The sequence below is a fragment of the Psammomys obesus genome, unplaced genomic scaffold (assembly GCF_907164565.1).
Source record: "Psammomys obesus unplaced genomic scaffold, mPsaObe1.curated_primary_1811, whole genome shotgun sequence".
Lineage (NCBI taxonomy): Eukaryota > Metazoa > Chordata > Mammalia > Rodentia > Muridae > Psammomys > Psammomys obesus.
Window position 1 is genome coordinate 1,265,995 of NW_026585643.1, and position 27,619 is coordinate 1,293,613.

Consider the following 27,619-nt stretch of genomic DNA (forward strand, 5'->3'; position numbering starts at 1 on the left):
TGTGTGCCCTTCCTTACCTGCTACCTGGTCCCTGCTGGGAGTAGGTTCTGGTCCAGGGGTGGGGCACTCTAGGCCATCCTCCACAGGGCTGAGTGTGGGTCCAGGCAGCATTTTGGTTGCAAAGGTCATCTCTACAGTTGTGGCCTATAATGTAGAAAATCCTAGTGGCTTCATCACTACCCCGTGCCCCTACTGCTATTCCTGACCCATTTACTCTGAGCCTGTACCTGTGCCGCTCTCTTCCCCTGGATCCAGCTTCCTGTCTAGACAAACCTCCCAATGAGTTGATGCTTTTCTTTGGATGAGGGACTGGGTGGCTGGCTGCCTGCTGCCCTCCCTCCTTCCCCAGGCTGAAAGTATCTTACATTGGGGCTACCTGGTTCTGCTATTAACAACTCTCTTCAGGGTTTATTGGAATGGAAGTGAAAGAAAGCCATCATTGTCTTGTCTAGGAGTAAAGGGAACTAGGCAAGTTTGGTGCTGACAGCCACCCCACCAGTTTTCAGCTTCAACTTTCTAGAATGCTGTTTCCCCTCACATCCTCCCCACACACTGGCCTGGAGATTGCTTTCTCTTCCTCTCTTCCTGCATTGCCCTGACAGGACCTTAAGAGCATTTTCCCTCAGCCTGTACTCACCACTAGCAGCAGCTTCTCCACGCACTCGGGGACCACGTTGTGCAGGTGGCTGAGGTGGAAGTGTAGGGCAGGCCGGCCCACCAGCTGCTCCTGGCATAGTGGGCACCTGTATTTGGGCTGCACGGCATGCTGGGAGAGTGTATGAACCCTCACTTGGTCAGACTCTGGGCTCAGGAAGCTGCAGTATGGACAGCAGTATACCTGGGAAATACATATGGGTGGTGGAGGAGTCAGGTAAAGGGGGGGGGGGGGACCCACTATCTCACAGTTAGTAGGAGTCGATGCAACCCTGTCCCCATATCCAGATTTAGGAGACTGGCTAGATAGGCTCACACAGATCCCAACCACTCCTGGAAGCTGGCAATTCCCTTGGGCTAGGACAAAGGCCCGGCCTAGGTTGCAGTTTTGACTTCCTTCTCTGTCAGTCCCTTCCCACTCCTTGTCCCTCCACCTTGCTTTTTGCTTTCCTTTTGGTGTGTCTTTCCCTATCTCTGATACCCTAGTCCAGTTGGCCCTATACCAGCTTTTGCCCCAAATCTGGCTTTTTTACCCATAACCCACTGCCTATCTTTTCTGTGACATACCTCCTTTCTTCTGGGCATTTTCTGAACCCAGAGGTCCCTTATCCTGCCTATTTTGCTTCTTCTAGGTCCCTCAACATCTCCTATAGAGGGGTCCTACTTGTCTGCCCCTGAAGCCTGACTTATCTCTTTCAGGCTCAGCTGCTCGCCATTCTCTTCCCCCTTTCACTCCTTCTAGTCCTGGAATTTGCTCTGTAGATCAGGCTGGCCTCTAACTCTGAGATCCGCCTGTGTCTGCCTTCTGAGTGCTGGGATCAAAGGCGTGCACCACCACCTCCTGCTCACTACTTCTAATACAAGCAAATGTAAACTCTGGTCTTAGCACACTGTGGCCTAGACCTCCAGATAGGCAGAGGCAAAAGAGGCCTGCTGTTACCTAGGTGGACTGTCCAGTAAGCATTTTCCCTGCTACCTCCCACCAAGCTTTTCTCTCTGGCCTACCTTATTTCCTGTTCCCCTTCACTTTCCCAGGCCTGCATATCAAGGCAGGGGACGCAGAGGCATCATTGAGTGTCTAAGTGGAGGCTGGGAAGCTGGGAAGCCCAGGAGAACAGGCATCTCAAGACCAGAGACTTGGGATCTCTTCAGAAGCAGCACTTTAGGGACCGTAAGGCTAAGCTGCTCCTGAATCCTGTCAAGCCCAAGTCCTGGGGTTTGGGGGCATGTGGGGCTTGTCAGTGAGTCCTTTAAAGGAGGGGAGACTAGGACACTTCTCTCAGGCTTACAGCCCTCAAAGAAAGGAACATCCTACTGGCTGGCCTATGAAGCTGCTCTTCCGTTTTGCGACTCCTCCCTCCTCCTTCCCTCCCTGGCATCTACCTCCAGTCTTTCCTACCCTTAATACAGTTTCTCTCTTGAGAGAAATTTCCTCAAGTTCCTGCCATCCCTTCCTGTCATTCTCCACCACACCCCCTCCCTTCTTTTTCCTGGCTGTCCTGGACTCACTCTGTAGACCAGGCTGGCCTCAAACTCACAGAGATCCGCCTGCCTCTGCCTCCCGAGTGCTGGGGCTAAAGGCGTGTGCCACCACCACCTTGCCTGTCACTACCTTCTGTGTTCAGTCTTACAGATGGCTGTCTTCCTTGTGTGCTGAACATACAGAACTGGCCCTGCATGGGATTTCTCGTATGGTATTCTGAATTAAATTAGACACAAGCATGACAAATACCTTTAGAGCAGCGGTTCTCAACCTTCCTAATGCTGTGACCCTTTAATACAGTTCCTCATGTTGTGCTGACCCCCAACCATACAATTGTTTTCGTTGCTACTTCATAACTGTCATTTTGCTACTCTTGTGAATTGTAATGTAAATACCTGTGTTTTCTGATGGCCTTAGGTGACCGCTGTGAAAGGGTTGTTCAGCCCCCCTCAAAGGGGTCACGCATGACCCACAGATTGAGAACCACTGCTTTAGAGTAAGAGATCTCAGTAAAGACAAGCCCCCACCTTCATCATCCCAGTTTCTCCAGTTCTGACCATGATCTGGTTCACACTGTCTCTGGGAGGGCCAGCTCTGTCCTCTGTCCCTTCAGAAGCTGAGGATGAGAGGAAAGGAGGTTAAAGGCTCCGTAGTCCCTCTCCCCTTCTGCACACCCCTCTACTAAGAGCAAGCTTTCGCGGGAGGTAGTGGGCTTCAGAGAATGGTGAATGGTGACATGTGGCAGGGATCACTTCTGGGCCAGCCAGCACTGGCTTTTCAAAGAGAGCAGAGATGTCTGGGCTGATGCAGAGTCTCCCGTCTCCCTTTCCCTTCCTTTGAAGTTTTTGCTCCTTCTGGGAAGGAGGTTTTGGGGTGCTTGGGTTTCTGAAAAGGCCCATCAACATGCCAGTGTGCACAGTGAGTTGCGTGGGGAAGACGGGTCAGAGGAGCAGCTTACCCAGTTGTTCTGTCTTGTTCTGGCCATCTTTCTCAGAGGTGGGCAGTTTAGCTAAGGGGGCGCCAGGAGCCTTCCCTGTGTGGGACAGAGAGAGAGTCAGCATAACTCTCTCAGTGAAACATGGGGGAAGGAGGGAGGACATAGGGCAGAAGAAGCAGGACAAGGAGGACAAGTTGGTAGAGAAATGGCTGAGTGAGTCAGGAGGCAGGAAAAGATGGAAAGCCACCAGAAGAAACACGGGTGAAAGTGAAAATTCCACTAGTAAAACAGGAGGGCATAAGTGAACCGTAGGGCAAGCCTAGCACCCCATCCCTAGAAACAAGCCCCACAACCGGACTGACTGAACTTGGCCTGCTGGCCTGATTGACCCTGGAAAAGGGAAGCCCCAAAGCTGTAACGGGAGGGGTGCTGTAAGCGCTGGATGAAGTTGCGGCTGTAGTGAACAGGAAGCGATGGGCAAAGAGATTACCACTCATGTAAGAACTGACAGATGTGTAGGAATTTATTTTCGGTGGCAGCCTAATTAAAGTGTTAAAAGTTCCTTAACTCCATTCAGCCTTGCGCCAGGATCGTTAGCTATTGATCCGGGCCCCTCCAGCACTTAACTCCAGCCAGCGTATTGGCAATTCAATTAGCACCAGTCAATGCCGCCTAGTCCTGGTTCCTGCTGCCCTGCCCTCACCCTTGCCCACCGCTGGCCTCTCCAAAGCCCGGATGCCCATGCCCACCTCTGACAGCCCCTTCCAGGCTCTCCTGCACCCTCTGGATCAATGGCGCTTGGCTGGCTGTTCCTGGCCTCTGCTGCCTAAGGGGGTCTCTAAGCCCAGCTGTGGGGCTGGAGACCTCCTAGGAGACAGGAAGAGGCTGGGAAACTTGTTAGGGCCTCTTCCCATCCCTATTGCCTTTGAACCATGCCCACAGCTTCCCATCGCCTTTCAACAAGTCTGGCCTGTTACATTTGTGATCTTCTTTTTGCCACCACCCTGCACAACCAATAGAGCTGAGACACTAGTTGCTACTCAGACTCACCGGGTGATTCCACCTCAGTGTCTTCCTGTCCTTCACTCAGCCAAATTTCTGTTCTCTTCCATCCTCCAGTAGACTCTTGCTCTGCTCCTTGCCTTGCTCCCTGTTCCTGGAGCCCCCATCCTGCTTTCCCGTTCTTCCACACCGTTAGCACTACCTGCTGTTGACGGCTCACGACCCATTTCTCCTTCCTGTGTCACCCCCCTGCATCTGCTGCCTCCTGCCCAGCCCTTATTCTCCTGTTCCCTCTTCCTCACCAGGAGTTGGGAGCCGCCCGCGGCTGAAGCTCAGGATGCTCTGAAGAGCGGAGAGTCCCTCTTCGGCTGTTGGGCCGTTCTGCAGCAGTTGCAGGCGCCTCTGCGCCTGGGCGTCTCGGTGGGCAGGTGTGCGCAGGTGCTGCAGCACGGCCAAGCGGGAGGGCGTGTCCCAGGCACACAAGAGGCAGCGGTAAAGGCCCGGCTCTGGCCCCGCCTCTGCTCCCTCCATTTCCAGCAGGAACTAGAACCACGGAAGAGGCCGGCTCAGATGTAGAAGGGACGCCTCCAGATCTCTGGGGACCCTTCCTCTTCACTGCACTCTCTAATTCCTGGGTGACCTCCCTCTGCCCTTCTATAGCGTCTATGTATCACTGCTTATTCTCTCAATTTCCCCTGTCTCCTACCGATGCTGGATTCCCCAGTGTGGGACTGCAATCTGCTGCTGTCCTCTTGCACTCTTGGGTAACATGATGGGCTAGACTGAGATGGACTCAGCCCTTCCTATATATGCCACAGTGGCTGAATAAAAGTCCGTTTCCTCCCAGTCCTGACCTTTGGTCTTTCTCCAGGTCTGTGTTACCCTGGCACATACACTGCCCTGTTGTTCATGTCTATCACCCCGGGCTCCTCCCCGACTTCTCTCCTCTGCACTTTCCACCCTGTCCTCTCTCCCTCTCCCATCCTCTCCTGCCTGCACTTCACCTTATAGGTCTGGCTGTTTTCCTCATGGGCTGACCCCCGGGCGTGCAGCTGCATCTTCTCCTTGCTGTTAGACTCAAAGTCACAGATGTTGCAGCGCAGGTGAAGGGGGGAGACAGAACCATAAGAAGCCCCATCCCCTAGGGACAGTGGGGAAGGGGCGCCCATGGCTCCGCCCCCCTCCCTGAGGTGGGCCGCTAGCTGGTACTTCTGAGTATGTTTGTCAGTCTTCAGGTGGAGCTGGAAGTTGGCCTTGAGCTGGGTACCATAGCAGCAGAGCTTGCAGCGGTGAGTGTCGCCAGCCACCTCCTTCCATTCGGCTTCCGGGAGGCTCCGGCCGATGCTGCAGTGGTAGAGCAGCAGCTCCAGGCTGTCTGTGCTGAAAGCCTGGCACACCAGGCAGCGGAACACCTTCAGGGGCGGGCTGTCATCCGGGGCTGGGGTAGCAGGCAGGCCGTCGGAGGAGCCCAGGAGCTGACTCGGGGGCAGATGGGTCTCAGGCGAGAGGCTGCCAGGGGCTGGGGGACAGAGACAGATTAGCGGCTAAGGGAGAAATGAGGGGGCACTAACCAGAGTAAGCTATGTTTATCTAAGTAAGGGGGGGGTGCTTTGGGAGAAGGCAGGGAATACGTCAGGCTTGGGTAGGGAGCAGCCGCAGCAGAGGAAGGCAACTCACCAGTGGTGGGGAACTTGCGGGCGGGTGCTCCAAGGTGGTGGAAACCATTGAGAAGCAGCTGGGCTTCAAGGGGCTTGTCTGGCCTCAGCCCAGGCCCAGGCATGGGTGTCTGAGGCTGTCCTAGGGTCTGGGGCCCAAAGTACTGGAAGAGTTCGGGAGGGTTGGTGGGGGCAGCCCCTGGTGGAGGAGGAGGTCCGGGCCCCACCAGCCCCGGGGGCAGGCCGAGCGGCAGCCCCTGGTGCAGCAATAGCACGTTCTGCATGTGTTTCTCGGAGGTCATGTGGATGCGCAGGTTCCGGGAGATGTTGGTCTCGTAGCTACACACTTTGCACTGCCAGGATGATTTGGTCTTGGGCTCTTTATCGCCTCCGGAGGGGGGTGGGAGGGATGCCTCTGGAGGACTTCCCTGCCCCCCGGGCCCGGCCTGGAAGCCCTGCAGGTTGGCCAGGTGCTTGTCAGACTGCATGTGGATGCTGAGGTTGCCTTTGGTGGTAGTGGAGTAGTTGCAGACGTCGCAGCGGTAGGGCTTGTAGCCGCAGTTGTAGCTCTCTCCGCGAGCGAGGCGGGGGTGGGCACCGCCGGCGCTACAGTAGCTGCAGTGGCTGTTGCTCTCAGGGTGCTTCTCGCGCATGTGCACATCCAGGGTCTGCTGGTACTTGTAGTGCCAGTTGCACTTGGGACACTTGAGGGTCTTGCAGGAGTTGCGAGAGTGTAGCAAGGACATGTGGCTGGACAGGCTGAGGCCCTGGAAGGCTGCAGGGGCTGGAGTGTAGTCATCAACCAGGCGACAGGACGGAGGTGGGTCACTGGTGTCTTCAGGAGAGCCTGCTGGAGCTGGGAGCGCGGCCACCTCCTTAGAGGTGGGTGAGCTTTGGTTGAGTGGGAGGCAGAGCCCTCCATCTTCTTCTTGGCCCTCAGGGAACCAGTCTGGCCCTGCCTCGCCTCTTGATACCGGTGATTCTTTGGCTTGGGTTGGGCTGGGGTCCCAGGTGGCTAGGGCTGTGGGTGGGGATGGTGGGCTGAGGGCCATGACCTCTTCAGCGGGGAGAACAAGGGCCTGAACCTCTGCTTCTGGGGGGCCGTCCTCAGTCTGGGCTCTGTTTGTCTCCACGGTCACTGTGCTGTTGTTAGACACTTCAGAAGGGCAAGTAAGAGGTTTTGGTTCCAGAAAGCTTAGGGCGGCCATGCTGCCGTCGTCACCCTCCTGAAGTATGGCTGGTCTGCCCCGCAGGCCTTGGTGGTGGGCAGGGGTAAGCTTCACTCCGTGAGAACGTGTGTGCCTAATAAAGTCCTGTAGCCTGCCAAAACCCAGGCGGCATGGAAGGCAGATCCAGAACAGTGCCCTGTGGTCTCCCCATCGGCTCCCCATGGAGCCATCTTTGGGATCTTCGGTTGGGTTTGGAACCAGCTGGTAGCTCCAGAAGGATCCATCCCTTCCCTCACAGGCGGCCAGAGATGGCGCTGAGGTATCACGGGACAAAATTTGGTCAGAAGAGCTAAAGCCTTGGATTGGGGCAAAGCCATGTTGGATGTGAAGGGCGGTAAGGTGTGAGGGGAAGTGGGCAAGGAGGGGCGGGCTGGGCTCTTCCTTGACACTTGCCTCATCCCAGGGAAAGCCCTTTGGTAACGAGAGTTCACTGCCCCCTGGCAGGGATGGCTTGGCCAGCAGGTAGGCCTTACCTCCAGCTGTAAAGAATAAGTGGTTGCTCAGGTCCACAGGAAGGGTTCCTTCTTCCTCTTCCTCCTCCTTTTCCACCCCAAGGTCCTTTGGTGGGATGTGCCCACAACCAGGCTCTTCTTGGGGCTCTCCAGTCTCCTTTGGTGGAACAAGGCCACAGCCTGACTCTGGAAGCTCCCCACCTGGCCCTGAGGACCTTATGCTTTCAGCAGTGGAGGGGGCATCAGGGGGATCTTTGGTGAAAGGACCAGAGGTGCCGGAGGAGGAGGTCTCTGGAGGTGGGGATGGAACATCGTGCCCAGGGGAAGGAACAGTACTGGAGGAAGAGGCTGAGTTAAGGGTAGCCATGGTAGACGGAGGGCTGCTGAGGGTTCATTTCAGCGTGAAAGCCAGTACCCTGCAGGGAAGCAGGAGAGACAGTGCCGTAAGATGTCAGGGTCCCCCGGCAAGGCTGAATGTCTGGGCTTTCTAGCTCTGTGATGGTCTCTGAACGCCAGACTCAGGTGCCCTCATGCCAACTTGAAGCTTCACTTAGCCGAACGGGCTTAAAAACTAGTGTGTCTAAAATTAGCATTCACTACTGCTTTCCAAACCAGCTCTCCTCCGTCTTGCAGTGTCAGATTTGGTGCCTTCTGCTTAGGCACGCTCACCCTATGCTCTGTGACATTCCACAGCAAGCTTCAGGATGCATCAGACCCCTCACTCACCATCTTCCTCACCAGGGTCATCTTGGACATAACACTGTCATCTTTTTGAGCGAACGCAACAGATGGACTGCTCATTTCCATCTCTGCTGTCTCTAGTCTCCATCTGACAGCCAGAAATGATCTCTTATATTCATTTGTGTCCTCACCACCTTGTTCACTTTTCACAATCTGTTCTAATTCTAGGTTACAATGAAACATAACTTTTACGTTAAAAACTTTTCTTCTCTCTCTCTGAGATAGGCTTTCACATAGCCCGCACAGCACTGGAACTTCTGATTTGCTTACTCCCACATCCACTAGATTATAGGGGGCCCCACCCCACCCAGTTCATGAAGCTCTTGGGGTTGTGCCCAGGGCTTTGTGCCTCCTAGCTATGTCCTCAGCCCTCCCCCTCAGAGCTGCCTTAAAAACATTACTTGTGTGAACATGTGTGTGTGTGTACGCCATGGCACATGTATGGAGATCAGAGAACAGCTTGTGGGAGTCTGTTCTCTTCTTTCACTGTGCGAGTCCCAGGGAGGGAACCTACTTGGTACAAGCACCTTTACCACTGAGCCATCTTGTCAGCACTCGTAACTGTCTCTAAAACAGGTAGCTCATATTACATTCTACTTAAAAACCTACCAGGGATTCCTCATTGCACACAATAAAAGTCCAGACTCCTTCTCCTGATCTACAAAGGCCTACCAGCCAGAGAGCCCCTCTTCACAGTCTCTAAGCCATCTTGTTTTAGCCCACTGGCCAGCCGGCCAGCCTTCCCACCCCTGTCTTTCTCAACACAATACCCTCTCTCTCTCTTTCTTGGTCCTCCTTCCTGTTTCTCAAACAAACCAGCTTCATTCCTACTTGGACACCTTGCCATTCATGTCATCCTTCAGCGGACCCTACCCCAGATTTTTCTGGGCACCAGCTAAAGTCTTATCAGGGTCTCCCTTCATCTCACACCATTCTCAAGGTTTAAATCATCTACCAATGGGAACAGGGCTCCAAAATGGTGGGGACAGGAACAGCTTAGCTCATAGAATGACCGCCTAGCACTCATGAAGTCCAGGGCTCAATTTTCAGCTCTGCATCACTTCGGGTTGAATCCCAGTACTCTGGCAGGAGGATCAAAAGTACTGGCTTCATAACGAGTTCAAGACCAGCCTAGGATATGTGAGGGTGAGGATGGGGAAAGCTGTCAAGCCTTCCTCAAAATTATCAGTCCCCCAAGCATCCTTCTAACTCCTCTCCCACCATCTGCATCACAGCTCTCTCGTGGTAAAATGTCTAATGTTCAGGCCACACTGCTTCAGAGAAAGGGTGAGGGGATGGCTTCTTGAACCCTCATCTCCAGATTCCCAGATTTGATATGGGTCCTTGGTCCAGGTGCCACGTTGCCTTCAAGACGATTCCCACTTCACTTCCCTCCTCCTCCTGGGAGTCCAGCTTGACTAGAGTCAGAACCTTCAAGGAATTCCTGAGAGGCAGGATTAGTATGCTAATGAATGTAAACAAGTACCTGGTTAAAAAAAAAAAACGGTCGAAGAGAGAAATCAAAAAGGAAAGTGATGAAACTGGCTGGGGTTGGGGCTGAGTGCAGATTTCTAGTGAAGTAGATAGAAGGAAGCCCTTCTCGTTGGAGAAGGGCATTCTTCCTAAGGATCCTTGGTGGGACAGAGGAAGGTAAGTTTCTGGTTTGTGAGGGTTCAGTTATTTCCACAGTTTGGGCCCCTCAGCATGTTATTACCCAACCTGATATATCTCACCAGCTTCAGCAGCCCGGCTTACAAGTATTCATCTCTCTCTTGGCTCTCACAGGGCTCCACCATAGTTCAGAGGCCAGTGAAATAGGCCCCGACCCTGGAGTAACTCCCAGGCCCTGTCTCTCTGAAGCTTAATTCTCTCAACTAGAAAAGGACCACTGACTGCTAAGTAGAAATCAAAGGGGCTCAGCTTTGGGCCAGCCTGTGGGTGAGACCCACAACAAGGCAGGGTAGGTCAGGTGGCGGCTGTTTAAAATTGCAAATCTCTTCCCTATCTCCCAGCCTACCTCTCCTCTCCAGGAAAAGATTTCAATTGCAAATTTATCTCTGCATCATGCGCCCCCACCTGCTCCCCTAGCCCCTTTCTCCTCAGTGTTTCTCTCATCACACACCATTTATTAGACTTCTGTGGTCAGGGTGGTCCGTATTTTTAATCCTTCCATTTCCCCCCTTCTGTCTCCTCTCTCTGAATCTCTAGGTCGTTTTTGTTCTCTCTTTCTTTCCTTGAACTGGAGATAGCCTCTAAAAGTCAGCGCCCACCTACCTGCTACCCCCAGGCCAACATTACATCCACCCTGTCCCATTTCTGCCTGTGGTTCCCGGCATTTCTTAAGAGTAGCTCTCCCGTGGGGCAAGTCTCCGATGAGGGGGGAGGGGAAGAAGGCAACAGTCACAGACCCTGACATTACAGCTCAGAAGGAATGGAAGGGAAGGCGGCTGGTGTTCTGGAGGTAGGGGATAGTAAAGGAAAGGGCTGGGCCTCTGCAGAGCAGAGGGGCTACAGAGCAGCCAGTGGCAGCCGTGTGATTAGAGTGGAGATTGATGTGGAGGGGCGCCACAGACGGCAGAGAGAGTCAATAAAACGAGAGGATCGCATTAGAGGCGACAGGGAGAGCTTTAAATTACAAGGCTGCTGCCACCACGGGGGATGGAAGGAGGGAGCCCTGGAGCCAAGGGAGGGTGGAGAGTTCTGAGGGTGTAGGAGCCCCGAAAGATGGATCGTCAGCTCCAAAACGGCCCTCAGTCTCCAGAGCTCCCTTGCTGCTCTTCTATTCTCCCCTCCCTGTCTAGTGCTCCAGCTCCTCACGAGGGTGAGGTGGAGAGGAAGGGATAAGGGAAGGCTGTGCAGAAAACATGCTCCCCCCCCCCGCCCCCCAGGAATTGTCAGTTTCCTCTTCCACCAGGTTTTCCTGTCTGCCTGTTCCCTGGAAAGGGAAGCCTGGAAGTGCTTTCAAAGCTACTGCTGTCCTACAAACACAAGGCAGTCATAATTACTGACCCAAAGAGGAAGGCAGACAAGAGAGAGACAGAGAGATAGGAGCCAGAAACAGAAAGGCTTGGATTTGAGGCTGCAGAGCACAAGCAAAAGATCTTTAAAGCAGGCTTTGAGACCCTGCAAGATGGGAAAGTGAGAGACATCTAGAGAATTCCTAGAGCCAGGGGCAAGGGGAGAGCACTAAAACAGAGTTACAGGAAGGAGAGACGCAGCCTTCATTCTCAGGCCAGGGAGCCCAGGCTGGCCCACACAGTTTGAGGCCATGGCAGCCCAGTGTGCTTCTGTCTAAGCTCCTCCAGGATGGGACTAGGAGGAAAAGAAACACCACTGCTCCCTGGTGGTCACAGGGGGAACATCACCGAGCCCCAGCTCCCCTCTAAAAAGCATAAGCAAAACCTGCCCCTCTCCATTTCCTTGGGCCCAGTAAAGGACAAAGGGTTTTGCGGCAAAGTCTGCCACAGGACAGCATTACATTTGCTTAAAATCTTCACATAATGATTTTCACATCAGCTTTCCAAACATTTCCAAACCAGCCTTCAGCCAGTCTTCCCTTAGAGTCAATTCAGGAGCTCTGTGTGTGTGTGAGTGTGTATGTGTGTGTGTGTTGTATTAGGGGCTGTACACCAGGCATCAGCTCTAGCAACAAGACACTCCCAGTCCTGAGCTTTACCTCTTAAAGTGGAAGAGCATGGGCTAAGACCCATGCAGACCAAGATCACGCTGGCTCCACCACTCACCAGCTGTCAGCGTTGGCAAGCTGCTTACCCAGAGGATTTCCTCATGTAGAAAAATGGGGGTGATGACATGAGGACCAAAAAGGCAACGAAAAAAGTACATGGCCTGGCAGTCAGTGAAGCCTGGCTCCTCCCCTGGGGCACAGCCCTGTGTGGGAGGAGGCTGACATGCCTCCTGCTTGGTCTCTTCATGAGGGTGGAATAGGTGGGCAGGGTCACACCCAGGCGCGAGCCAGCCTCACACTTCACATGTCTGCTTGTTTCTTTCTTTCTTTTTCTTTTTCTTTTTTTTTAGACAGCATCTTGCAAGCCCAAGCTTCCAGCAGACTACCCATGATCCTCCTGCCTCAGCTTCCCAAGTGGGATTACAGGCATGGGTTACCATACATGGCTGGCAGAGCTCAAGCCGTACTTGGCCTTTGTTTATTTTTTTTGGTGCTGGGGATTAAACTTGGGGGCTTGCAGATGCTAGGCCAGGACTCTGTCTCCGAGCTCCACATCTGGCTCTTGGCTGCTGGGTCTGGAGACACTCGTAATCTCAGAGCAAAAGGAGGGTGCTTTCCCTAGCTCACTAGGTGAGCAGCTAATACTGAGACCCGAACTTTTAGGCCTCTCTCCGCATTTACTTTTTAATGGATTCATTTATTTTTGTGGTTGTAGGGACTGAATCGAGGGCCTCAGGAGCTAAGCACTCTTCCCACTGAGCTACATGTGCAGATCTTTTATTTTAAAGATATGTTTTTACTATTTTAATTACGTGTATGTGTGTGCGTGCCAAAGGCATCAGATCCCCTTTGGATCTGAAGTTACAGGCAATTATGAGTCGTGAGATATGGGTGCTAGGAATTGGGTCCTCTGCAAGAGCAGTAAGTACCATCTACCCCCCCTCCTTTTATTCTGAGACACAGATCATCATGTAGTCCTGGGAAGGCTGTCCTTGAACTATGTTTATATGTTTGTCTATGAGTGATCCTCCTGCCTCTGCAGTCCAAGTGCAGGAATTAAAGGTGTGTGCTACATGCCCAGATAGCCCCTCCTTGATTTTATTATTAATTTTTAAAAGAAAATTTCAATCTTATTCTAAAAATATTTACTACCTCTCTCTGTGTTTGTATGTGTGTGTGTACAGTATATACAGGCACCCAATGTGGGCCAACAGGCCTGGTGACAGGTGCCTTTATGCACGGAAGCATACCGCTTGCTAGCCCCTCTTTTTATGTTCTGAGACAGGATCTGATGAAGGTGCTCAGGATGGCCTTGAACTCTGTAGCCCAAGTAAGGCCAAAACTTGTGCTCCTCCTGCTTTAGCCTCCCAAGTACTGAAGATCACAGGCCTGTGCTTTTAGACCCAGCTTTCCTTACACTTAAAACAATAATTTCTTGCTCTATCTCTTTAAATCTTACCCTGAGCTTAAAAGGAAAATTAAGATGCACTACCCCAGCTTCCATTTTACCTTTCCTACCATCTCTCCATCCTCATGAATATTTAAAAAGTGCTTACTTTGTGTAAGATTAATTTATTTTTTCTAAAAGAGAGGGGGAAATGAGTACAGAGGAAAGTGAAAGAAGCAAACAGAAGAAATGCCATAGAGGACAAAGAAAGAGACAGTTAAGGCTGAGAAAGAGGAGGAGATGAAGCTGCCATTGTGATTTGCATATGTAAATATTGCAATCTTCCAGACTAGGTGGTTGGCTATCCCCTAGGCAGAGGTAGGCGGCTGGGAGGCTGGCTACTTTGTACCTTGCAAGATGCTTAAGGTGGGCTTGAGGGAAGTCAGGGAGATGTGTGTGTGTGTGGCGGGGGTAGGGGGATGGGGGGTGGGGTGGGACTTAGAGGAAGGAGATGGGTGGGAAGGAGATAGGGGTGAAAGGTTGTGGGCTAAAGCCACACACATAAACATGGGCACGAATTTCTGAGGTATGTTCAGCTCGGAACGTAGGGGCAGGCGTTCAGAAGAACAGCACCTGCCTGAACATTTCCTTGATGACCCAGATGTTAGATGTCCTAGGACAGTAGCATAGGGCTGCTCTGCTGCACAGGTCTGTATGACCACTTGAAAAACTATGTATGTGTGTTTGTCTATCTATGAGGGAGCCAGAAGAAAGGGTGTCGGGTTCCTCCAGGAGCTGAGATCTGGGCACTGTCAGCTGCCCAACACAGGTACTGGGAACTGAGATCTGTTAGAAGAGCAACACCGCTAACTGCTGAGCCCTCTCCAGTCCCCCTGTGTGAGCACTGGGGAGATTCCGAGGGACACATGTTCCACGTGCCTCAGCTCTGGATGGTCACATGAAACCAGCTCAGAACCCTTCTTTTGTAGGAGCACTTGGGAAGGGAAGGGACTGAGGCTAGTGCCCTTAAACCCAGACAGGCTAGCTCTGGAAGAGTCCGAGTTTGGAAGAATGCCTCTGTAAGGCCTGTATGTGTTTTCTGGTTCTCTAAGTTGATGTGAGCTAATGATGCCATTTGAATACTATTGTAACAGCCTCCCCTACAATCCCAGAACCCAAGAGACTGCAGCAGGAAGACTCCAAGCTCGGGCCTGTCTGGGCTCCAGACTGCCTCAGAATGACAAGTGCCAAGCTTGGTGGTGGGTGCATGTAAACCCAGCGCTCAGGAATTGGAAACTCAGGGCTAGGAGGTCAAGGCCAACCTTGGCTATACAAAGTTACATAAGGCTCAAACACCAAAAATAAACACATAAATAAAAAATATTTAATAAAAGGCAGCTATAGGAGGATATAGCTCAGTGGTGAAACATTTGCCTACCATGCGTGACGCCCTGGTTCAATCCCAAATACTACTAAGTCGATCGATCAATCAATCAATAACATTGCAACAACTACTCCAGTCTGAGTATTTCTAGTCTAAACCTCCGAAGTACGACTGGGTATACATTGTAATGGAGTATGTCTCATACACACAAGGCTTTCGGTTAGCAGTCAGCACTGAAAGACATCAGTCAAACCTTCCTCTGTTTGGTGGCCCATGCTTACAGTCCCAAAATTCAGGAGATGGAAACAGCAGGATTGCCACGAGTTGAGGACAGCCTGAGCTACATAGCCTGCAGCCAGCTGGGGCTACAGAGGGGTAAGACTTTGTCTCAAAGAAAAAAAAAAGTCCAAAATGTTCTACAGTTAATTTTTGAGTAACAATATGATTCTAGTACTGCACCTGTTCTATGGGTACAAGTCATGGACGGACGGAAAACTGCCCTCTTCCTTCAAGGGCTGGGGCGATGGCGAAGTAGTTAAGGACATTTGCTGTCCTTCCAGAGGGTGTCAGCATCTGCATGGCTGGTACAATCCCCTGTAACTAGCTCCTGGAATCCTGTACAAACATCCACACCCACATGCACAGAGACAGATGGATCACTATGAGTTCAAGGACAGACCAGTTTAGGCCAGCCAGGGCTACAGAAGTGAGACCCTGTTTCAAAAAACAAACAAACTTCTAAAACTTGAAAGACAAACAAATTTCCCTCAGGTTAATGTTAGGCAACTAAATAGGCCCTATATGTTAGGCCATATATATAAATAGGCTGGGAGGCTTTTGAAAATGGTCTCTATCTTCTATTAAGGGCTACACACACAGGAGAGCTAATTCTTCCTGATCAGAGGAATGGAATCTTCTTCTAGCCCTGGGTGGAGATGAGACATGCTGATTTGCCTTAAATACTACAACAGTGCATACAATTGCCCTCTCCCTTAACAGATAAACCAATTTAGCCTGTCAATCTCGTGACCAGAGTACCACCCTCAGGAAAGCTGATTTACCTGAGGCCCAGCTAAGGAAATGGGAGTAATAATTATCCCTTCCATGGGATAACGTGCATCTCCGAGGCCCCTCCTTTAGGCAGTTGCTTGCAGATGTTCACTGCTAAGCGTGACTGCATTCCTGAGTTCTGGCTCAAAAGTCTAACTTTGCCTTTTCTCCTTCCTATCTCTTCTTTGGACACCTGCCAAGATACTAAGCATGCTCGCACTAACTCTCCCAGCTTTCCCTCTGTTTCTCTGAAGTCCTCTAACATCCACAGTTATTTGCAGACCTAGAGCTGATCTATGTAACTCAAAAGGAACGATTTTCTCTTCTTTCCCATCTCCTTTCTCTTAAAGCTACCCACGTTTTCAACTTTCCTGTTTTGTCATTTTTCTCCTGCATTTTAATGAAATGGTCCTCAGGCTTCCTTTTAAAGGCCGTTAATTTTTTTTTTTTTTTTTTTCTTCCAAAGACAGAATCTTACTGTGTAGTTTTGGTTGACCTGGAACTCCATATGACCAGGCTGGCCTTGAACTCATGGAGATCCAGTCTGCTTCAACCTCTGTCTCCTAAGGGCTGGGATTAAAAGGAATGTGCCAACACACCAAGCTTTGTTTTTAAATTCTTCTATCAATGACACCAAGAACCCATAAAAGGGAACCCCAATTCCCCAGTAACACGATATGTTTAAAAGACATATACGAAACATGATTCAGGTTTAGACTTTGGGTCTCTAAGTTATCTCCTGTGTGCCCTGCCTGTCTCTGCCTCTTACACTGAGGGTAAGAGCTCCTCAACTGTAGCAATTACAGTAGCTGACATCTTTAACACGGAGCCTGGTCTCTGCCAGACAAGCACACCCCCACTGAGATGGATTCCTAGTCAGACAACACCTTTACATGTTTGCAGCATGACAAGGCACTGTGTGGAGGCCCTGGCAAGTATCACAACACTCACCCTCTGTACAGACAGCTTCATCCCATTTTACACACGGAGACAAAAAGAGATGAGTTTAGAAAGCAGAATCGTAGGCCAGCAAGATGGCTCAGTGGATAATGGTACTTGCTGTCAAGCCTGAGTTTGATTTTTTGGGCTCCACATAGTGAAAAGAGAGAACAGATGATGTCTGTACGTGTGTTTTGTGTGTGTGTGTGTTCGTGCGCACGCGCACATGTGCTCATACGCCCACACATGACAAAATGTAATGTATACACATATATGTGTGTATGTGTGTGTGTATATATATATAAAGGGAGTAGCCATCATGGTTGCCCATACCTTTAACCCTAGCACTAGGAAGCAGAGGCAGGTGTATCACTGAGTCTGAAGCCAGGCAGAATTCTATAGTGAGGGCCAGTTTCGATGATGATGATGATGATGATGATGATGATGATGATGATGATAAACAGTAAGCTTGGAACTTGGGTGCCCTGCCGCAGGGCCTCTGCTCTTGGCTCTTGTGCAGTCTGAAGAGGCCTTTCTGAGGTGCGACGCTGCCTTTGTGCATTTGCTGTTCTCTTTGAGCTCAAAGGTACAAAGTGGTCATTCTGTCTGTCCAGAGGAGCTGAAGGCTGGGTGGGGTTATCTGAATGGTGATATGTGTGTCTGTTTATATCTCTTAAGAGTTCAGAGATGGAGAGATGGCTCGGCAGGTAAGGTGCTTGTGGTACCAGCTGCACGGCCTGAGTTTGATCCTAAGAACCTACCTGCATAAAGATGGAAGGACAGACCCAACTCCACAAAGTTGAACTCTGATCTCCATACGTACACAATAAAAAAATACTTTTTTAAAAAGTTAACAGTCTGCATGTGTTCCATATTAGCACATGAACTCCATCAAGCAGTCTGATGTTACTTAACAAACAAACAAACAAACCAACAACAGACTTGGAGCTGGAGGTGTAGGAGTGGCAAAAGAAAACTAAAACTTCACAGCTTCTGTAGTCAGAGCTGAGGTCGGCTTCTGCTGTGTGTCACAAAGCCTCTGTTCAACCCTTTTCATGTGTTGCAAAGAACGGGAAGTAGGGTGTCACAGAGTTTTATCCCCCTTCCCCATTTTCAGGCTAACACTTTGGATATGATCAATCAATAAAATAACGACCACTTCCTATTCGCATGCCTTATTTCCTGAAGAGGGGATATTGGGAATGTATTGGTCTTTGGGCACCTCTTTGGGGGCTGGTCAATTTGCTCACCTCAGGTAGGCATGCCCCAAAGTCCTGAGGTTACACCTATGCTGGCCTTCCATTCTACACCGTGTGGTTTGCGGCTGTGTGTGTGTGCCGGCAAGCGCTTGGTGGCCGGCTGGCGGCTGGCGGCTGGCAGAGTGTTTGGGGTGGTGGTAATTACTAGGATGGCCCGGCCCTAATGAGTGTGATCTCGTTACACTCTTGCTGCTTCTAATGGAGCTAACCTCATTTCACAGCCATTAGAGATGGAGATGAGGCCCCGCCCACAGGCCCCACCAGCTGCAGCTTTCACAGCTTGGGCCATGTTCTTCTCTACTGCTCGCCATTCCATTTCACCCCTCTTGTTTCCCTCTTTTTCCCTTGTCTTCCTTCTGGCCTTCTCACTCCTGGTCCCCATTGTTCTTTTCTGTGTCCATCCCTCCCCTCTCTCCTTTTTTCTTATGTTTCTCTTCTGTCTTCTTGCCTCCATCTCTGGGTTGCTTAACATTCATCACCCTCCACATGGCCTCTGTCCTGTCTTCCACATTTCCTTCTTTCTGTCCAGAGGGAGGCAGGCACCCTCCCCCTGCCCTTCACCGCTGCTGTCCTTCCCCTCCCCCACGATGCCCTGCTGGCCAGAGGACAAACCTCCTGGGGAAACCAGTAAAGATAAACAAAAAGCAGTGACTTCATTATATTAGTTAATTTGCCACTTCAGTTCCTCCCATAAGGGTCATAACCAGCACAGCTTGAACTCAGGACTGACCCAGAGCTGAGTTAAGGCCTTGATGTTTTCACACATGACCACCTACTCTCCCTCATCTTGGGCTATCTTGGGCTATCTTTCCTGGACAAGAGGGGTAGGGAAGAGTTCAGACTACCTGCCTTCTCGGAGGTTCTTTCTTTGGCCACACAACTCTCCTTCCTTTTTCACTTAAATGAGATCTCTCTCATCTCTAAGCCACTTCCTCCATTTCTATCATATAAAGGAAGGGTCTCAGGCTGGCCTCAAAGTCTCCAGTAGCTGAAGATGACCTTGAACTCTGAGTACTGCTTCCACCCTGTAAATTCTAAGATGCCAGATGTACCTCTGCCACCATCCCTGCTCTTTTCTCTCCCATTCTCCAGGGCACTTCTGTCTCTAAGGCACCAGGATGTATCTCTGGGTTTTTAGAATCCAGAGTCTGAAGAAGCCAGAGATGGAAAAAGGGTACCCGTGGCCAGCAAAGGCCAGTTTTCATAACATGGGATGAAGGTAACTACAGAGGAGGGAAGAGCCCCAGGGGTAAGGAGAGGAGACTGGAGCTCGAGGATTGGCGGCAAGGGCAGATGCTTAGAGAGCCAATAAAACAAGGAATGAAATTTTTGAGTATGGCAAGAAATTTACTCCATTTTTTTTCCTCCAGAGGAAAAAAAGAATCCAGTCCTCCACCTTCCTTCATTAAGAAGCCAAATGACTGGCAACTGACTTTGACCTTTAGCTAAAAACCCAGTCCCAAAGGGAGAGGGTGAGGGTAGTTAGCTGTGACTGGAGACTGCAGTCTACACCCATCCTGCCCCATCAGCTTGGCATTTCAGCATGCCACAGACCCGATAAGCATATATCCTCTTCTCACTGGGTTCTCACACACCCTGGGTAATTATGGTTTCCTAATTGTAAATGTCTCCATGTACACATCATTCTGCTGTGAGTTCCAAGGCTCTAAAATAACCACATATTCCTTCCCAAACACAGGAGGAAACTCCAGTTCTCTCATTTGACTTTTGGAGGAAAAAAAAAAAAAAAAGTTGAGGAGTGATGAGCTGCCTTGGTAGGAAATGGAAAAGAAAACAGACATAATGCTGTATGGCTGTAATCCCAGGATTTGGGAGGGTGAGGCAAGGAAGGATCAGGAGTTCAAGGCCAGCATGCAATGAGTTTGAAGCCTGGGCTACATGAGACAGTTTCTCCCACCCCCAATACCCCCTCCCCGGCACACACAAAAGAAAAAAATTTAAAAAAAGATAACCAAAACTAAAAAGAATGGCTTCTCAGCACTCAGGAGACAGAGGGAGGAGGATCACTGTCAGTGAAGGCCAGCCTGGTCTTTGTAACACATTCCAGGCTACTTACAACTATACAGCAGAATCTCATCTCAAAAGAAAAAAAAAAAAAAAAAAAAAAAAGCCTTTCCTAGTAAAACTTCACTGGGGAGTAGGTCTACCATTTGGACATCATCTCCAAATCTTTCACCCCTGCTTTTCCAGCCCGGGCTGGATGGGAAAGGGATAGGTAGGCAGTTGGGCACTTTAGTTCACTGAGGCTTTCCCAGGGAGCACAGGGGCCCTGGGTGGTGGGATGCCTGAAGCTGAGTGTGAGGAGCCCAAGAAGAAAGATGGGAAAATCAATGAAATGAGCTTCTAACAGTGAGGTAAAGGACCGCTGTGTCGACAGCTTGTCACCTGCTGCAAAATATGAGCTGCCCAAGTCTGGCGGCTGCTGACAGTACACATGGCTGCCACTGTCCTCTCCCTTCCTGACACCCGCCCCCCAACCCCAGCCCCTTCCGCTGCCAGGGCTTTCTTAGTATAATAAGCCAGACTCTCCCCAGAGCTGCCTGCACTCTCCCTCTGCCAAATCTCCAGCTTTTACAACTGGGGCTTTTGGCTCCTTATTGCAAGAACAGGCCAGGTCATAAGCCCTGGTTGGACACCTTTCTCCTCTGAGGTTTCTTTCTGCAGATTCACTCTGAGACTCAGTGAGCTCTGAATCTCAGGATTTTTTTCCCAACAGTGGGCAGTCAGATGTGAAGGTCATTTCTTACAGGGTTTTTACACTGAGGCCTGGGCAGCCGTTAACTCCCATCTCTTATCTTCTGGCCCACTTGGCCAAGGTTCATAACCCTGTAATCACTTTGAGACAGGTGTTTAGGGTGGGTCTGGTGTTGATTTATGAACTTGTCATTGTGTATGACGGTGTGCACACCTGTGAGTATGGCTGATTCAGCTTTGGCTTCACGATGAAGAATGGGGTAGGGATGCTATTTCAACTCAGATTTGCTTGCTCTCTTTGAAAAGCCTGGGCCTTTCCTGGAATCTGTCTCTTTAACCTTCTCTGTATCTTCCCTAAGCTTCCAGGATGGTTCATTCATGTTTTCCTCATATTATACCCAGAGACTTCCTAGTGAGTTAGTGTGGTACCTTCATTCCCCAACACAGTGTCTCTTCTTTCCCAGGTCTGTGGGCCTTTCCACCTTGTTTCTGATTTCTCAATGTGACTATGTATCCAGGCAGGTCTGGGAGACAGGATGAGAGTTAGGACTACTCTCAGACTCTCTGAACATTTGCTCAAGAGGTATTTATAAAGCCTGTTCTGCATGACAGATACTTCAAGGTATTACAATTAGAAACTAATTGTAACTAATATGGTGGCTTGGACCTAAAATTCTCAAACCCAGGAGAATGAAGTAAAAAAGATCTGCTCAAGTTTCAGGCCAGGCTGGGCTACAGAGTGAGACCCTGTCTCAACCCCCAACTCACTCACCCTAAAAATAAAAAAAAAAACTGGATAGAGGCAGCCGCTGCCCTGTGTCACCCACCATAGTAATCCTTAGTCTTAATCTCTTAAAAGGACATTTTCCCATCCTTCATTTCAGCCAAATATTACTGTGCCCTCTGGCATTCCAAAACTCCCTTCCATATTCTACGCTGGCACTGCTCCGGTCTTCTCTTCTATATTTCCAGCTCCCCACCCTGTTTACAAAGCCTTCTCCCTTCCTTTTCCACAGCCGTCATTTTTAGTTCTCTTCCTTTTTCACAAGCCTTTCTGTCCTACCATCCCAACCTCAATGCCTAAAATGTCTCTTGAGGTCACTTCCTCTTGCTTTTGTCAGGATCTGGCAAGCCTTGGTCACTCAGAAAGTGGTTTGTGACAATTGTCGTGAGCTAAGAATAGCTCCAGAGAAGCAAAGTCACTACCAGAGATAGGAGTCCTACAGATAGGACTCTAGCCAGACCCCAGGCCCCCATGTGATGCAGAGGTGCAAGTTGTTCCTGTGTGGGTCTCAGTATGGTAACACCAGCTGCCTCTGACATCATGGAGGAGGGACCCTGTCAGGTTGCCAAGGCAACCCAGCAATTTATGACATCAGAGGCTTGAAGTCTTTGCTTCTCAGGGGGCTGGGAAGATTCAAGTTCCTGTCAGTTGCAGTAAATGGGAATTCTACTTTTTCATCTCTTCTCTGTGTTCTGTCTTGGCAGTAAAATACAAAGTGACTGATGAGGCCGACGGAATGAATGCTGGTGAGATTCTCTTCCCTCGCTCTTCATCTCTGCAATTTCTCTCCTCATAAGCATCTCTCTGTTAGAGCCCAGTGGTAGTCTGCCAAGCCATTTTTTCCAAATTGCTCACCCCCTGCAGTGCTCTCTCTCTGCCTTGGCCATGCTGTGTCCTCCTCACACTAAAGGCATGTGTCTCCTTTGATAGCCCACTCTTTCCTCTTTTCCCTTTCCAGGGCTCTGTGCGGCTCTGATCTGCTTCAGCACGCCTGCCTTCGCCATCCATTTACCTTCTTTGTACCATACTCTTTTCCACCTCATCTTATTCCTTAATTCTTCCCTTCCCCCACTCTACCACCACATTAATTTCCTATTGCTTTTGTTGACCCTTCCAAAGGAATACTCTTATCATCATTCTCTTTCCTCCTGTACAGCTATTAGCTCATATTTATTTATTTTATTCTCTCAATTTTTTATTAATTACTCCTCAGTTCCTCCTCTTCTCTACTCTTCATTCTAAATAGATTTTCACCATTTCCTTTGGCCATACATTTCTTTAACTCATGTATTTCCTGAACCTGGTTTCTCCTTCCATCATCTGGCCGTATCTGCCTCATCTTTTTATCTTTCTAAGCTCCTGAGGTCTGGAAAAACAATGATGGGTTTAAACCCACGATAAACTCTCCAATCCTTTATCCACCTTTACCATTCTTTAGACTTAATGAACACAGCCCTCCCATAAGATAGGTTTTCTGCGAATAATCAAATCTGTCTCATAAAGAATGTTGCTGAATCCAAAGAGAATAATAGGAGGATCCCATGAGGAAAATGAACTAAAAAGCGAAGAAAAAGCTCCTCACAGCTAGAATGAACTGAAGGATGAGGTCAACCAGGTAGGGCGGAACTCAGAGTTCTAGAAAACATCCTCTTACAAAATTAAAGTTGACAGTTAGCTGACATAGTGGCACTGATTGATGGAGGAGTTATATGCCCCTGGAAGACCATTAAATGGATTTCTTGGCCTGTTTATGTGCCTTCACAAAACACAACCCCCACCTCTTACCCAGCCCTTTGCTTGTGGCATCTTCAGCTAGGGTTAAAATGCTGGGTAACAGAAATAAAAAACAAAAACAATAAAAACAACTTTGGTTGACCAAGGAGAAAAGGGAACAAAGGTGGAGAATATCCAAGGGAGTTCATCAGATAAAAGGATATGAAAACAAGGTGAAATAAACTGTTGAGATAGAAAAATGTATATACAATGGTTGAGCGGGGGAAGGGAGGAAAAAATTAAGTCAGCAAGGATGAGGTTTGTGGTGGAAAGCTCCTGGAAAAGCAGAGACACACTGGAGGACCCAAAGGCACATGGCAAATGAGGTGATCAACAATGCCAGAAGTTCCAAGGCTTCCCTGCTGAAGGTGAACAGAAGGCTGTTGCGCCCGAGCTGAAAGGGCACTGGCCATATCAGGGGTAGACATATCAGCTCCATCCCCCTACTTTTCAGGCCACTGACCGCAGACTACCACAATCATGGCTGATAAGCAAACTCCAAAGTAGCTGAAAAGGCCACAGTTGTGGGAACAGACCCTGAAGGAGAGCCGTGGGTGGCTCAACAGTCAGGCAGTCTAGGCGTGACACACAGGGACAGGGACAGGGGTACATGGTAAGGATCACTCGGATGAGAAGTGTCACTATCAAGACAGTGACACGCAGAACTGGATTTAGATGGGGTGGGGAGCCAAGTGAAAAAATGGCACAACCACAGATCAGTGGGGTTGCAGGCACAGCGAGAAGCGTGGTTCCAGAGCTCAAAAAAATGATGAGGGGCTTAAGAAGGCGGATGGAGAGTCGGGGTGGCAGGAGAAGCAGGGCAGGCATGCTTCACCGCGAATGGGGCTCCCCTCACCTACTTCAGGCAAAAATGAACATTAAAGGTATCCACTCCCACCCTGCACCCCGGCGCCCTAGCCCATCCATCAGCCCTTCCTCCCGGGTTTCTCCCCCATCCCGGAGCCAGCTGAGATCCTCTGCGCCGCAGGCCCCTCCGGGACGATAGCTCGGAGCCCTCGCACTCCCCCGGCTTCCCATTCCCTCCAGGAACCCCGCTCCCGGTACAGCTCGGCGCGGTACGTCTAGGCTCTCGAAACCCTCTGTCTGTCCGGCTGGCCCCTATCTTTCCCTTCTCCGTTTCTCCACCCCTGCCTCTCTTCCCCATTCCCACTCGCGCGCCCTTTCACCCCCACACTCCTGTCCCCTTCTCCCTAGCTGTCTGTCCGTCCGAGTCCCCTCCCCCAGCCCCTTCCCGTCCCTCTCCGTCCCCTCCAGTAGCTGTCTTCCAGCGCCTCCTCTCTCCTCGATCTCGAGATTCGGAAGAACATGGAAGGGAAGGAGAGTGAGAGGCAGAGAAGAGGGGGGGGAAAAAAACCACAACCAACCCAGCAGCATCGAAAATCGATGCACTTACACCTCAGCTGGAAGCAGGGACGGGAGTCGAACCGCGGCCGCCAAGCAGCGCGAGGCGGGGAGGGGAGGGGGCGGCTCTTGGAAGGGACTTCTCCGATGTGTTGATTCCTTTTTTGCCCCTCCTCCTCCCTCCCTTCAGCGCTCGCTCCGGGGCGTCGGGGACGGAGATGGAAAAATAAATAAATTCACGGCGGTGAGGGAAGTGAAAGAAAATAATCAATGCTATTTGGCTGCGGCTGAAGTGTTTTCCCGGCTTCGTGAGTGGGTTTCCATTGATTCACCCTGGGCACTGGCTTGCTCCCTGTCTCCTCCTCCTCCTCGCCCTCCTCCTTCAAGCCCTCACTCCTCCGCCTCATTCACTGGCTGGAGCCGAGGCGTCCCACACAATGGAATAATCAATACCCAGGCGCCCGGGGCAGCCCCACTGAGCAGGTGCAGCGACCCGCCCGCCGCAGTGCATGCCGGGAGCTGTAGTCTGTAGGTCTCCGCCCTCTACAGCCGGTTAGCGCCGAGGCTATGGGCGTCCCAGGATAGAGACCTTGGTGGTGGCCAGTTCCTTGGGGCGAGGAAGGCCAACTATGCCATCAACTTCTTCCTTGACTCAGGCGGTAGGTCTACCCTATGCCTGCAAAAAGGACATGTCCCTTTAAACTCTTGTCCCCTCCTCTTTATCCTGCTTACAGAAAACATAAGTGTGTTTTCTTGTTTGATTTTTGTTTTTGTTTTGGAGATAGGGTTTCTCTGTGTAGTCCTGGCTGTCCTGCAACTCGCTCAGTAGACCAGGCTGGTCTTGAACTCAGAGATCCGCCTGCCCCTGCCTCCCAAGTGTTGGATATGATTTTGTTTTAAATCACTATTAGAGCAAGCTGTTTCTGTAAGCTTCCCAGAGCCGTTGGGAGGACCATCACTATTTCACTCCCTTCTAGCCTTATCGTTTTTTTCCCTTATGAGTACTGGAACATTCTCTTCATAGCAATTACTCTGAAGTCTCCCAGAGATGCTGTCTTCTTAACTGAGTTACACTCCCTTCCCCCGGCTGGGTAGGGAAATGGGAGGTTTTGGTTCCTTTTCCTCTTCAGCTTGTCAGCTCATCAGTGCTTTATATTCCAGATGTTAAGATTCTGAAGCAGAAAGTCGGGTGCTGTGGCACATGCCTGTAATTCCACACTCAGGGAGGCAGAGTGGCAAGATCTCTATGAGTTTGAGGCCAGCTTGGTCTACAAAGAGAGTCCAGAGAACAGCCAAGGCTACACAGAGAAACCCTGTCTCAAAAACAAAGCCAAACAACAAAACAACAACAACAAAAAGAGCAAAAAAGATTCTAGAGCAGAGGAAACCAAGGTTTACCAGCTCAAGATTGCATGGCCAATAAATAATAGTACCATGATGCGAAATAATAGTACCATGATGCGAACCTCAGTGGTCTGACTCAAGAGTCCAAGCTTGCTGCTCTGGCACATTTTTCTCACGTGACGACAATAACAAAAAACCCCTGCAGTTGAGGGTGGGGATGAAACCAATAGTTTTAGTTTCTACCACGTAACAGTTATGTTTGTTACTGAATTTTCAATCCTCATATAGCTGTAAGGCAGACCATTGACAAGGCAGAGATTTAGGGAGGTGACGAAGCACACCTCCAAGGGCAATGGTCCACAAAAATGAGGCTGAGTCAACCTTGAGTTTTGTCCATTAAGAACAGATGAGCCTCAGGCTAATGAGAAGAGTTGGTGTGTGGAATCTGTTTCCTCCACACTGAGATCTTTGACCTTATCTCACTTTTGTTGACCTAGAAAGCACTGATATCTTCTGTGTCTTGTAAGCTCCAACCTAGTAGACCAGAAGCAGCAGTTTGTTTAATGGCATTGTAAGTTCAAAATGCTATGTCTGTAAACCAGGGACCTTCCCACAAGTGCCCCCCCCCTTAGAAATGTAAGTGAGCAATTGTGGCAGTCACTTATCATGGAAGCAAGTCTAGAAGTTGACAGTGTCCTCACTCAGAAGCACAGACAAAATTAAGGTCTACAAAATACACAATTTTGTATCAGAGTGTAAAGTTAAAGACTGGTCTTTGTTGGGTTCCTAGAGCAGACAGAGGGTGACTCTTGTCTTTCTGTGTTTATTCTTGTTTTGTTTTTGTGTGTCTTTTCCAGACAAGGTCTCACTCTTGTCCCAGAATGGCCTGGAAATCAGTCTGTAGCTCAGGCTCACCCCAAGTTGTGATTCTCAAGCAAGTGATCTTTTGTCCCCGTTCTCCAGATGGTGGAAATAAGGTGCACATTGCTATGCCTGACTGCTCTTACTCCTGAGAAAGCTACCTCAAGGACTGCTGGAAACGGACAACTTAGTCTGGCACTCACTCATGACTTTTTTCAACCTGCCACTCAACTGCACGTCAAGACATTGTCTGCTTAGACACTGGCTAGGTGCCATAGCCAGCTTCTGGGCCTTTACAAAGGCACTTATTTCTACCCAGGTCTCCAGCAAGCCCATCATATTCATTCACTCATTCACTCACGCACTCGCTCACTCTTTCTCTTATAATTAATTAAAAATATCTATATATCATTTATCTATGTATATTTCTATGTCTATGTATCTTTCCATGTATGTATGTATGTATGTATGTATGTATGTATCTCTCTCTCTCTCTCTCTCTCTCTCTCTGTGTGTTTTGTCTGTAGTACCCGAGGAGGCCAGGAGAGGCGTCAGGTCCTCCCTCCCCCGGAACTGGAGTTACAGAGGCTGTGATTTAAGTGCTGGGAAGATAATCCCAGAACTCAGGAAGGACAGGTGTACTTAACTGTTGAGTACCCTTCTCTCCAGCTCCTCCATCACATCTTTAATTCACATTCAAAATGTCACCTCCTCCACTGAAAGTTTCCCACTCACCTTTTCCCTAAACGATCGCCCCAGTTTGTATTAGATGCCCTCTAAAATCCCAGGATAGAGGCAGGGTATGGTGGTCCACCCCGCACTCACTCGAAGGAGAATCAGGAGTTACAGGGTCTTTTGGGTTACACGAGATCTTTGTGTCAAATAATAAAAGAAAATAAAACCATAAAAACATTCCAAGTGGC

General features: G+C 50.0%; 1 protein-coding gene and 1 long non-coding RNA gene across 5 annotated transcripts in view; one reads left to right on the forward strand and one right to left on the reverse strand.

Moving 5' to 3' along the window:
- Zfhx2 (zinc finger homeobox 2) overlaps positions 1-24,840 on the reverse strand; it is a 31,926-nt gene extending 7,086 nt beyond the window's left edge. Inside the window, exons 1-8 of the mRNA XM_055615875.1 lie at positions 24,544-24,840; positions 5,754-7,828; positions 5,081-5,595; positions 4,379-4,619; positions 3,096-3,170; positions 2,665-2,753; positions 638-838; positions 18-144 (exon numbers count right to left, since the gene is read on the reverse strand). Coding sequence (XP_055471850.1) covers positions 18-144; positions 638-838; positions 2,665-2,753; positions 3,096-3,170; positions 4,379-4,619; positions 5,081-5,595; positions 5,754-7,779 — 3,274 coding nt within the window. The 5' untranslated portion in view covers positions 7,780-7,828; positions 24,544-24,840. The remainder of the gene's footprint in view (positions 1-17; positions 145-637; positions 839-2,664; positions 2,754-3,095; positions 3,171-4,378; positions 4,620-5,080; positions 5,596-5,753; positions 7,829-24,543) is intronic.
- The window catches only part of LOC129683266 (uncharacterized), a 41,058-nt gene extending 13,995 nt beyond the window's left edge, over positions 1-27,063 (forward strand). For 2 of the 4 annotated variants that reach the window (XR_008721123.1, XR_008721124.1), the window contains exon 4: positions 4,382-4,443. This is a non-coding gene — a long non-coding RNA (uncharacterized LOC129683266). Of the gene's footprint in view, positions 1-4,381; positions 4,444-17,276; positions 17,799-26,692 lie in introns of those variants that run through there. The other 2 variants (XR_008721126.1, XR_008721125.1) reach the window with 2 other exon arrangements.
- Positions 27,064-27,619: the final 556 nt, after the last annotated feature.